Source organism: Tigriopus californicus, chromosome 11 (assembly GCF_007210705.1).
Source record: "Tigriopus californicus strain San Diego chromosome 11, Tcal_SD_v2.1, whole genome shotgun sequence".
NCBI lineage: Eukaryota > Metazoa > Arthropoda > Copepoda > Harpacticoida > Harpacticidae > Tigriopus > Tigriopus californicus.
In genome coordinates, this window is record NC_081450.1 from 13,254,744 (window position 1) to 13,267,581 (window position 12,838).

At 42.0% G+C, this 12,838-nt stretch overlaps 1 protein-coding gene and 1 long non-coding RNA gene across 2 annotated transcripts; one reads left to right on the forward strand and one right to left on the reverse strand.

The window, feature by feature from the left end:
* Positions 1 to 6: 6 nt before the first annotated feature.
* On the forward strand, positions 7 to 11,302 carry LOC131889937 (uncharacterized). Its single transcript, XM_059239167.1, has 5 exons — positions 7 to 768; positions 5,312 to 5,517; positions 8,881 to 9,013; positions 10,641 to 10,774; positions 10,949 to 11,302. Exons 1-5 carry the CDS (start codon positions 717 to 719, stop codon positions 11,285 to 11,287), a joined length of 864 nt encoding a protein of 287 aa, XP_059095150.1. The 5' UTR covers positions 7 to 716; the 3' UTR covers positions 11,288 to 11,302.
* Positions 2,554 to 5,542, reverse strand: LOC131889943 (uncharacterized). Its single transcript, XR_009374256.1, has 3 exons — positions 5,385 to 5,542; positions 3,032 to 3,289; positions 2,554 to 2,972 (listed from the first exon to the last, which is right to left on the reverse strand). It is a non-coding gene; the product is annotated as an uncharacterized LOC131889943 (long non-coding RNA).
* Positions 11,303 to 12,838: the final 1,536 nt, after the last annotated feature.

The window sequence follows — 12,838 nt, forward strand, 5'->3', positions numbered from 1 at the left end:
AAAAAAAAAACCTTTTGATCTTCAGGATTCGGGAACAAAAAGGAAAGTGCCCCAAACGAGTGTATACTTCACTTTTCTAAGACATTTGTTCTCTCAAGATTGCCTGAATACCCACACATTTGTCGGTGAAGTCTTCAAGATGACGGATTGAATGGCAGTGAACGCAAATTACACGCTCCAACACCAAGACTTCTGACTTTTACTACCACATGGACGCGAAGAAAGCATCGTGAATCTTCAGCAAGGTCTGAATCGTTTATTCAGAAGTTGGGAATTCATATCTTGCGGACCCTGCACGTTCTTCTGTCGGACGAGCAAGAGATAGATAGAAGAAACTGATAAAGAAGATCCTTGAAAAAGCTTTTTTTCAAACACTTCCGCTCGAAGTCTGTTGTTGACTGTAGCCCCTTTTATATATCATCCAAAAGGAAACGGGTTCCTAGAGCGAGAGAAGAAAAGAGAGACGGACGATTCTTCTCAATCAAAAGGCGAAGCTCAGAAGCGAGAAGTTCGAAGAAGAAGAAAAAAACAACCCAGAGAGACTTACTACCTGTTCTTCTTGTGTCTAATTCCATTACATCGCCTGATTCTTGTTTTGCCACTCGTTCTTACTGAAAGTGGTGCTAGTGCAAAGACACAATCCGTTCATTACTCGAAAGTTGACGTTCATTTGAAAGTTCACATCACTTTTTCGGACGGGCTCAAAGTGCACCAAAATGGGGCCCATTCACCATAAAGTTTACCTGATCTTGGCAGCGCTACTTCAAGGTGAGTTTTTCGCTTTTTCGCTTGTAATTAAATCCAAAGCATAGGGACCTTTGAGAGCGTATGAACAAAAAATAAATGGAGGGTCTGCAGAATATGGTTCGGGTGTTGTAGCTTATTTATGGGCTACCCTTGCAAATGCATCAAACTTTTTATGATCCACAGCCTTTAGAGGGAACATTGTGTTTTAGGAAGGGCATTCGGGGGAAGCAAAAGTTCTTGAAAGAGGAAACATGGTGTCACATCCATAGAGATGAAATATTTTGGGACTGAGGGCCCAAACAGAATGGCATCAAGTGCTTTAAATCTGTCTTGAATAATAATACGAAAGTTGAATTTTCAATATCATTGCCACGTACGATATTAAAAACTACGTCACGTAAATTTTGAAAATTTTAGGGCAAAAATCAAAAGTAGGAACATCTTCGGATTTTTGAGATGCCTCTTAAATGGGACGAAAAGTGAAAAGTATCAAGTTTATCCTGACATTTTCATTTTCATCGAATTTTGTCAACGTAATTTTTAAAATAGTAATGCACAATAAAATGTAACAGGCATATTTAGAGGTGCAAAAAAATTACTAAACTTCAATGTAAGTTTTTGTTATTACATATATACTATGCATGTCATGTTCCAGAAATTTAGCTTTTTCTTATTTACACTGGAACGTCAACTTGACCAGACCAATTTACGAGTATCAGTCAACCTCTTATCATTCAGTGAATCCAAAAGAACCCTAGTGCAAAAACACGTGCAAAAAATCCCCATGTTTTTAATGCGACCCCCCTCTCCTCCTCTTCCTAAAAAAGGCCATATAGTCAACATTGCCGTATGTTGTAACATCGTTGGTGGACAGTGCAAAAACAAAACATTGCACAGAAGTTAGGTGGTAGACATCATCCGTCATATAAAGTTTCCTCTCCCATTCGGTTTTGTGTCTCTCAAGTCCAGAAGAGAAATGCTTGGGAAAGTCTCCTCAATACTTCTCCTCGTGAATGAGACGAGCTATAGACAACAAATCCTATGTTTAGGGCGGCGGGGATCAACCAATTACACATGTTTCGTATTTCTGAGTCCGACGGTAGATTTAGAAGAAAATGGGAAACAAGATCATCTCGTCAAGAAGTAAATGTATATGTATTTGCCATTGAAGTTGCAATGAAATATATGGTTCTGTACTCAGGATCCAATTACATGGAAACGACCCATTTTTTTTGGTCCCCTTCAATTTCAAATCAGAGTGCAGCCCCACTTTCTGACAGCACAGTTGCATGTGGTGAGATTGGCATGGATGTCCCTTGATGGCCTTCCCCCTCTTGGGTGCCTCAAAATTGTTCCATATCGCTGGAATGCCAGTTCCGGATCCCGGTGTGTTCCATCATTGCGAGATATTGGCCCACTTTTTAAGGGGGAACGAGTTGGAAGCTACCCCTTTAAGGACAGGAAGAATGACTCCAGGACACATTTGAGCATAATATTGTGATTTAGGTCATTTTTAGCTATTGGATAATCTTTTTGAATGGTTTTGAAGGAGTATTTCTTGGGAGGGTGGAAATGCCTTTTGAGCACTCAATCTATTTGAATTTCGTCCATGGTCTATGAAATGCTCAAAAGGCTTGTTCCATATTTCGGTAATGTGTTTTCTCCCTCTTTCTCTAGAGTGAGTTTTAACCTTAATCTGAGGATTTTCCAGAGACTTGCTCCCTGGTATTAAGATTAGTAGAGTTCCTATGATTTGAGACAACTCTTACTTGACGGCTTAAAGAACTTTTATCTCAAATTGCAAAAAGCTATGATGGTCATCAACAAAAGCACGCTCTCTTTGACACTTAATCTTGATGACTGTCACCGATTGGCCTTTAATTCTCACGCTTACTCGAAAGAGCCATAGATTATTTGGCTCACATTAATTGTTCCCTTGTTTCAAAGTCAAAGGGATGCAATCGCCATGGAAAGGGAAAAGTCTGCGATTGGTTGGATTTTATATGCATCACGCGAATAAAAAAAAGGACCCCACCACAATGCAAAAAGACCTGCACCACCACCATGGACAATGGGCTGACTGTCCCAAAATGCAGGATTCCGCGAAAGAAACTTTGAAAGATGAGGGGCCTTTTTCTCTTCTGGTCAAAGCTCCATCCAGCATGAATGGAGAAATGATTTATATGGCTGCAAAAATCTGGCAAAATTGTCCCTCCTCCCTCCCCCTGAAAAAAGTTTCGTGGTCTAAAGATGAGAAGTTTATGATTTGAGATAGGGATCATACCTCGGGTTGGTTTTTTTCGTAGTAGGGAAATGCAGGCCATGCTCCAAAAACGATGGTTCCATGTGTGTTCCATGGTTGTGGTTAAAAACTTAGGGGAATGAGTTCCCTTTTTCTGCCATTCATGGAGTCGCTTGGTATTCTCTTTTAATTTATTCATGTCTCTTTTTTTCTCTTCATTCTTGGCATGATCTTATAGGCCCACAGGAGTTGCATGTTGCCCGGACTTCGTGTTCGTAAAATTATTTTGGCCACTTTTCGCTAAAACGGAAATTAAGATAAGCCAAAAAAAGGCCGAGTCTCGCCTTGGTTTCTGGTGTGGCAAACAATAAAAGAACCTTGCTTTCGTCCTGCTGCTATAGTGTCTTCAACCTGCTCAGAGAGAAGCCTTTGCGGTTGGCTTAGAGGGAACGTCTGGCCATACAAACCAGAAACCACCATTAAAGAAGGTCTTCATTCCATATCTGATGCTGTTATTACCGGCTTTTACATTCGATAAATTCACTTGAAGATAGGACGGAGGCAGAGCAATAAACGAGTTTTCCGACTGTGCTTTGGAGGTGGAAGTGCCTCTTTGTGCAGAAAGTAAGGCCTAACTTTCATTTAGAATGAATACGAAGAACTGAGGCTGTTAGAAGTTCCGAGTTGTTCCAGTCCTTCAATGGGTAGAACGTCTCCGAGGAGGTCAAAGTGGCCGAAGGTCAAAGCTTCACTTACAAGACCATTTTTCGAGTGCTCTCCCTTAATCCCTAAGCTCTGTTCAGGTTGACCATAGTATAAAGAACGTCCCCGCTCGTAAAAAGGGTCTTCGCCAAATCGGATAGACGACGACTAACTCCTTTGATTGTTTTGAAAGTGCATTGAGAAACGGAGACCCGAAGAAGACCGGCTTCTTAATAAGTTTCTCAATTTTGAGACCTGAAACAAAAGTTTCGGATGCGGATGTGCCTCCCTGAAGAGATGTATGTTCCTGAATGCGGACGCTAACAATGGCAGACTTTGGACATGGCTGGTGTGACAGGTCTAGTCTTGCATGGTCCCATTTCTCATCCCTGGATGGGAACACGCGATCTCGTGTACGATTGATAATCTTGGCAGGGAGTGGGTGACAACAATCTAAGCAACTACATAAGACGTTCCTTAAAACTTAAGCTTGACCCAAAGGAGTTGTCAACGAAATACATCATTATGGTCTAGACCCATGAAATGGAGTTGATTTGAATACAAATTTGGTCCATTACCCAGGTGGAAGAACAGGCAAGAGAGGAGAAACAATTCCCTTCCTTTTGAATGTGAAAACAAACTTGAAAGGCTCAAGTGAAACAAAGTCCTTTTTCAATCTGACATTAGCAGTGTTACATGATATGTATTACATGAGCCTCTAAATGCAATTCCTTGTGCAGTACTTGTATGCTGGTCTACTATAACTTGCCTGATGTTTCGGTGAACACTCTCCCAAGGACGTCGGATATTCGACCCAATGAGCGATATCGTCTGACGATGATCATCTTGGCATAACCTTAGGCCTTTGGCTGATGAATATGATTTCATGCTTGAACGGAATTTGGCCTTTGGAAGTATTCCCATCATATTCTGGCCAGTTCCATGAAATTAGGTGCTTTCAAATACACTCATGTATCAAGTCAGAACAGGCATTCTACAGTTACGAGTACGTACGTACTCGTATGTATGTACATAGACAGCGTACAAGAAAAAGCTCCATCGCTCCAAAGAATGTAAGAAATGTGACAGTCGTCCTTGTTCTCTCTTTGATGGGCCAGGAAATGCATTGGACCCTATCAGGGATTATCCACATGTCCGAGCAAATGCAGTCACTCCACTATGAGTTTTGCAATGAGAGCTAACTCTGGCAATGTTCTCCATAGAATCTTGGGACGCGTTTTCATATCTCTTGAGTCGTCCTTGAAAGGCCTAAATGGGTCTTGGACCTATCATTGTCCGCCCCTTTTGTTGAAAATCATCAAAATTGACAGTCCTGACATGATCAAGGATAAAAAGGTCCAATTCATGAATGCTTGCTTCCCCACAATATGTCCTTCATGTTGAAATGTTAATGAAATCATCCTAGACCACGAATGAAGTGTTAATTTGTCAGATTTTTCCTCCTAGCCAAATATACATTGTACAGTAGATAGCGCCTATGGAGGGAGGCTCAAAACCTCTAATACGCTTAGGGCCTCTGATGAAGTGGGCTTTTCCTTCCAGTGTCTTATATGATGTATCCCTTTCTGTCCTTGAGCCCAGTTTCATTCTTTGTTCCAGTGATTGATAGTCTGTCTAATCTTTCGGTTCGCATCCCAGAGTACCTCCAAAAAGGCGAGACGGCTGACCTCACCTGCAGCTACAACCTCGGTGGAGACAGCCTCTACAGTGTGAAGTGGTACAAAGGCCGTCACGAGTTCTTCAGATACATGCCTCACGAGGTTCCACCCATGAAGATATTCCCAGTGAAGGGCATGAAGATCAATGTAAGTAGAAAAGGCACGAACGTCTACTATGATGCAAAACAACTCTCCTACTGTGGACTCGCTCAAGGTGACCAGTTTGTTGAAAATGCAAAGTAGTTCAGCTTTATTTAGGGAGGGTCTTGATTTTCAGTATAATTGATAACCTCTTTCTGGAAGCAATTGGGGTCTGGTTGCCAAAAAATTGCCAAAACAGTTTCGGCCATTTGGTAAGATTTAAGTCCCATTTGGGGGCCAATTAAAATGGAAAAGCTATGGGATATTGCGCTGGGAGTTGGGACTTGAAGGGATGAAAGGTTTCAATTACTGCACTTGCCTCAATTGTGGGAGAGTGGGCGCGAATACAAAAGAAAACTAGAATTTGGTGCTACTTTCCTGGGATGAGGAGTGAAGGAGCATTAACATAAATGCAACCTGATATTTCCACATCCCACCTGCTTGGTCGGCCTTAATGGCGTCTCATAAACGCTGGAAGCCACCAAACTGCCTTGAATTATTGGTAATGACCCGCCGCTCAATGAACCAAGGTCCCTAACGACTTTGCAAACATTAGGATGAGGAACAGCCCTAGCATTAGCTCTGGTATTGGCACTCACACAGGAGCGAGAGAGAGTTAAGGCCCTGTTCCTTCCTCAATCTCTCAAGATCAAGTTCAGAAACAGTTGAGCCAAAAATGGTGAAAAGTTGCGCTTGTGGTCCTCAATACGCATCGAGGCTTGATCAAATGATGGAACACCCTTTTGCCGCCAGTTATAGATTAAGGATTCCGAGAGCGTTCCATCTTTTAGTCACAATATGGATTATCAATAAAGAAACCAATGCCTTGAGAGCCTCGAGTGACAAGTTGAGACTTGCTGCGAAGCATTTCCAGCAGAACCCTGAAGGGCGGGGATGTCGTGCAGTTGATGTTTTGCATAAGATGCGCCATTTTCCGAGTCAACTTGAAGAAGGTGAAGTGAAGACTCTCCTTGGATGGAAAACTTTCGGTGTGTGCCTGAAATTCAACACTTGATGAATGAACTGAACTCAGGGCTCTCAAATGTGGCTTAAGGTCCTGTACTTCGTCAATAAATGTCAGGGAGGGATCGACTCCAAAGTCATACTTCATTTGACTATTGAGATTGCGCAAGAATCTACAGTATTTGAAGGATCACGTAACGAAGGTCGAACGGTACTATTGGAGCCGATGAATACTTAGTCATGTTGTTTTGAAGTATCGGGATTCTTTGAGTTTCAAATATTGATTGGTATGAAGTGCAAATACCTTTTATTCACCGATATATGCAGGCAATTCCATCGTTTTTGTACGAATATGCACCCTGTTGCTTGGAATTAGCCAAAACCGACATTAAACGTTTATGAAAGCTCACAACACCTCTTTGGTAATCCCTAATGTGCACTACGTACTCCTAAGTACTTTCAAATAACACTAATGTTTCCTTACACAAGCAAAGGAAATCATTGACGCAAGTGGGAGAGTAAATGAAAAGCACATTTATTTTCAATATTGAAAGACCGAGTGTCTAATTGGAGACCCTCTATCACGGAGCAGATTCTCCATTGGCCTCTCTTGGTCTGGAAGGGAACAACTCATCCTTTTGGTCAAAACAAAAGTTTGGAGCATGGCGTAGTTGGAGGTGGTGGATCCTAATCCTCTTGGTTGTTATGGATAATCTAACTCATCAAACTTTGGCTCATTGGATAAGCCTTAAGCTTAGCTGGATGCAGCACTACCTTAATGACATTTGGGGATCCAGCTAGACAACGGCTTCGTGGCTCAGTCAATGTTTTTTTGTGCAACCTGTCTCCTTTCACATCGACCAACAACTTCTTTGGAAACAGCTTGACATTTATTGCTTTTGCTCTAATGATAAATCCAAATCAAGGAACAATGACCTTGTTGTCTGAAAATTTGATCATTCCGCATAAGATGATCAAATAAAGGGCCCTTTCTCACGCTCTCGCCCATGAATTATTTGGTTGGTCTTGCGTATCTCAGGAGTACAAAGTACCATGGCAAAAAGGTTGGCTGAGAAAATGTTCTCACGGACCGTCCTCCTGGCAATGCCAGTTTTTGTATTAATATATTATTGCTCTAGATTGAGGAAGCGAAGTGAAAGGCACTCGATGTTCTTGCAACATTTTTTCGACTTCCTAATCTACCGCCTACTCTCAACTTGGATGTGACCCAATAAGCTAAATGTGGCCTCAAACTCAAACGTAACAAGTCACTATGAAGCCTTTTTGGAACCAGCTTGGAACACCATTGGAATCTTCTTTTTTTGGTGGCCAAACTCTCCTGTTGTTTCTGGCTGGTGGCTGAGAACCTTTGAGCGTTTGACCGAATTGGCGTTTATCTTAATTGAAAGACATTTCCACGCTCCTCCCGGGAAGTCCATCTTTGGGCTCCCTGTTACCGAGATAGAGAACTTGGGAGACAAAGGATAGATCTACTTTTTTGGAGGCTGTTCTACGTGTACGCTGTATTGAAAGACAATAGTACGCTTGTACAGGAAAAAAAACCACATCTAATCCACCGAGATAGGCCCAAGTTCAAGGGAAAGGTAATGTTAGTTGGTAACTGGCTTTTCAAGCTCTGTTATTTATAGCGACGATTTACAAGTGTGAAAGCTTTGATGTAATTGCGTCAAGGCTTTTAGAAAGACTTTAGTAGGATTTTTTTTCTTTCAGGTTGGATTAGGAGCAAACTTTTTAGAGAGAAATTGAGGCCTCTACGATCTTCAAATACTTGGCACAAAAGCCGAAGATAATGTGGAAAGAAGGGGAAATAAACTTTTCTTTAGCCGGAACAAGGCTTGCTTAAAATGACTTTCTGCGAGTCTGAAAGGACCAAAAATAATGTACGATTTCCTCCTATGCACCTTCCACTCATTCAAAGTATGCATAAAAAATTCAACTCTGAGGAAATTTTCCGACATGTCGTCGAAGTCATTTTGCCTGAGGAGAGGAAACGCTTTTCGCAAAATAGATTCTCGGCTGAGCTCTTATTCCTGAACGACATTTGAAGAGCAACTACTTATCCCCAATTATATTACATGCATGAAATTGCAGCATGCAATTTCTCGCAACATACTTTCATTGGCATTTGCTCTAATGCGGAAGTTGCAAAAGTGGCTAGGCCCATGTGCAATCCCAGATTGTTTTGAATGTCAGTCTGAGGATTGCAAGTCTGTAATAAACTGTAAAAATAAAATGGTATTAGCCACGGAAAGTTCAGCAAAAGTAGGAACACAAGTTGTCGAGAATTAGTATTTTCAAAGCATCCGTAACACATTTTGGGAGAGTGGATGCATACGTTTATTGATATAAATATTTATATTAAAAGCCATTTTTCGTCTGTTGCAGGTGACCGCCTCGGATCAAACCCGTGTTGTGATAGAAGACGTGAAAACCACCTTCACCGGCACCTACTTATGCGAGGTCACCGTTACTCCGAGTTACTTTGCACTAATGCAATACGCCAACATGACAGTCATAGGTAAAGAAGCATTGAGGCCTTGCCAGAGTCCAGTTCGCACTTTTCCTCGTGCTATTATGACTCTTTTTTTTCTCACCCATCCCCCCCCCCCCCCCCCAAAAAAAAGGCACTGGCCTGGAATTGCCAAATCCAACGCCAAAGGCCGCTGTTACTCTTGGGTGGTGGCCCTAAAAGGTCACATACATGGGTATTCAATCACGTCTGTAAAAAAGGAAACGTGTCACAAGGTGCCAAATATAGTCAGCAGATGGACTCAATTTTTCACGAAGAGGCACGAGATCACCTTGAGAATAGATTGGATTCTACGAGGCTTCTTGCTACTAGATAAATGCCCTATTCTCGGAATCAGGCGGAAAGGGTGAAACCCTAGACTTGGTCTTTTCAATTTATTTGTTAGACCCCGATGAAGACCCGGGAATTACTGTCACCAAATGGTACGAAAGAACATCAAGGCCGCTTTGGAATGGACGTCTGATTTTTCAAAGATAATGTGGTCGTTAAACGGTCTTGGATGCATGACATGACTCCTTGAGCTTTTTCAATTACGATCCACGGAAGTTACCTCGAACAACAAACCTTTTCTAATTGGAAGTTTCTCAAATCCTCTCTCGAAAGAAACATGGTTTGCTACAGAATCCCGTTATTTTGGAAAGGAATCGGGATTTTTTTTGTCTTTGATCTCGCATTGAAAACCGGTTGAAGACCGTAGTTAGTCCGATATCCGAGGTTCCAGGAAGACTCGCAAGAAATGGTCTTTCCATCTCGTACATACAAGATAGGCGTCTATTTCTTCGGCGTCCCTCTCGGCAGATAAGCTTGGCGACATAAATCCCTGGATAAAATCTTATATGCATAAAATGGATTATGGGCCAAAGCCACGAGAAGCAAAGGCCACAAAAGGCCTTAAGTCAGACAATCTGTCTCCGTAAAAGTGGCAAGCGAGTATCACACCAATAGCTGTAAAGGTGTCAAGACAAAAGGATTCCAGAAAAAGTAATCGTGCTCTCTGATTTTCGGAGTCTCTAACATTTTCCTTTTGTCACTTACTCTTCTAACACACGATTTGGATGTTTGTTCGGTTTACAAGTCCAAAACGTTGTTTGGACAAGACCATAAGGCTCCTTTGACTGACTTGAAGTTCAAGTCTATTTGACATTTAGTTCAGAACATGTATGTTGAGAATGACTAGTTAACATTCAAAAACTAACCTATCTATTTGCAGGGTTTGCCTAAATAAAAAGTTACTTTTGCCAAGCGGCAAGAGTCTAACATTTGAAGGCCAAGGCGTACAAAGCAGGGTGGCAGTTTTTTATCATTCGTTAAAAAAGGGTTTCTTTACTGGCCTAAAACAAATGAATTAAAGGGCCCAAAAAGAAAAGAAAAAGTGTGTCGAATGCCATTGATGGAAGCACGTCGTTCCATGTTCCACTTCAAATATGTTCAAGGCATGGAATATTGCCTATACCTAGGTAGATACGCGTTATCTACCGTATGTACGCATGTAATACAGTAGCTCTTTCTCTGGCTGGAAACGGGTAGCAAACCATAAAAGTGACAGATGACTTCCTGTCAAGCAATCAAACTGAACTTCGTGAATGTGAGAGAGTGTGTCATTATTTCTTTCTAGACTTCCCGGATTCTGGGCCAACCATTAAGAGCGAGCGGCAACAATATCAGGTGGGCGAAACGGCCCATTTAACGTGTATGGCTCAACAATCCAGTCCACCATCCCAATTGGCATGGTACATCAATGGAGAACCGGTAAGTTATGCATAATCATCAGCCCCCCCCCCTCCTACCATGTACTTCTGGAGGTCATTAAGTATCATTTTAAAAAATTATTATCCTGAAAGGTACTTTCGTTTTTTGCAACTTATGTGATTAAGGCTCACTTTTGATGGATGTGTAATTTTCCGGGACCGCTCTTTTCTTCAGGCCAATGAGGCATACACGCGCTCAGTGCCGATCAGAGATGGGGTACAAGCTCTAGAGCTCATATTTCCCGTGACCAGCAACCACTTCGAGAAGAACAAGAATCTGGTTACGTTGAAGTGTCTGGCGAGCATCTCCAATTTCTATTGGATGAGTGACGAGGTCCAACTTCTGCAAGAGAAGCCCAAATACGCGTCCGTCATGGAGAATGGCGGCTCATCCAACGACAACAGCCCAGTGGTCAAATCGTCCGCCTCGGCCGCAGCCAGTAGTGATGGATTAACCGGAGCCGGTAAGTTTCCCAAAGGGGGTCACGAGATTGAAGCTCGTCGAGAATGTTGACGTCATCACAGTTATTGGAGAGGTCAATCACCCACCGACTCATTTTCGAAGCAAGGAGAAGCAAAACAAAATTGGCTTTAACTATACACAACTTAAAGACAACGATTGCGCGTCAAAACATGGTCTCTATGTTTAAAAGTGCTAATATAAAAGGATCGAAATGCTTACCTGGAAATTTGTTTTGGAATTTGACAGCTGTACAGGAATATGATTATTGCAACGAAATTGTTCCTCTTGGTTTCCTGATTTCGAATAATGTCCCCCTGAGCTTATTTTTGGTGTTGCCAACCATATTATGGTTCAGTTGCTTTAAGCTATCTGAATTAGTGTCATACCATAATGTCAAGTGGAATTTAAATTTGAGATATTTTATAAAAAAGAACAATATTCGTATTTGCTTTTTAGAGGTTGTTGCAGTGTTTTTGGTTATGCACTGAGAAGATATTACGAAATAAAAGATATCATCAAACGATCCTACGCTCAGGACAACTCCAAGAAAACAACTTCAAACATATCTAGTACAAATCAGAAATGCTGCTTTTTTCCTTACCTTTGAACACTTGCCGAAGGTCGTTCTTTCATGGGGTTTTGGTCCATCGAAAACCATTTCAAAGCAGGTTGTATCGCTTTTCGAAGATATTTTGCCATCTTAGCCCTGACAAAACAGGGCTGTCTGGGCGGACCTTTATGTTTTATTTGCTGCCAACTACTGTAGTAGACGACCCACGCCCACAACTGCCCATGCACCATTGAAAACGTAAAGATGGAGATGGGAGATGGGAATGAGAGTGGAATGTCGCTTTGAATTTGAAGAATTTGTCCGGCATACGCGGAGAACGCGAAGATTCCTCTCTTATTGAATTCCTGACTTCAGATGAATGACTTGCAGTCTCTATGAAAGTATCGGACTTGGTCCCCACCAACCTGCACAATTCTCCAGATTATCCATTCTTACACATGACGGATGATCATGCCATGGAAATCCTTCGGTTAACCCGAGTTCTAATGATCCCAAGTTAACTCGTCAAGAACGATTGGATCCCTCAACTTTAGTGTAGGTGCCTCAACTCTTTCCCGTCCTGAACTAGCATGTTTTGCTCACTATAAAAGGCCTCTATTGCCAAAGTGGTTCTACGAGAGTTTTCCCAAACTGCAAAGTAGTTTTCAAAAGTGGAGAGGATGGAGGTGAAAAAAGGGTCCCGTGAGGCTGGCTGCCAGCCAGCCAACCAGCTTCCAGCAACCATTTTCCACCTAGATTTCGGTCATGATCCCACTTTTTTCTCGTATGCTCAAGGAATGTGGAACATGCAAAGTGAGAGGAAGAGCAGCGGATGCAACAACTTCAAGCCCATACTCTACTAAGGACTATTTGAGGTAGCTTCGAAGGGAAAAAAACCATCTTAGGTTCTACGTACAGGACAGAACGTACCCGTGCTTTGGTACCGGAGGCAAATAGGGAAGACAAATACCCCTCACCGGGTTGCCAACGAGTTAGGGTAATAATCGTTCCAACTTTACAACTTTGGTGTTTTTAAACCATGAGCCGAGTCA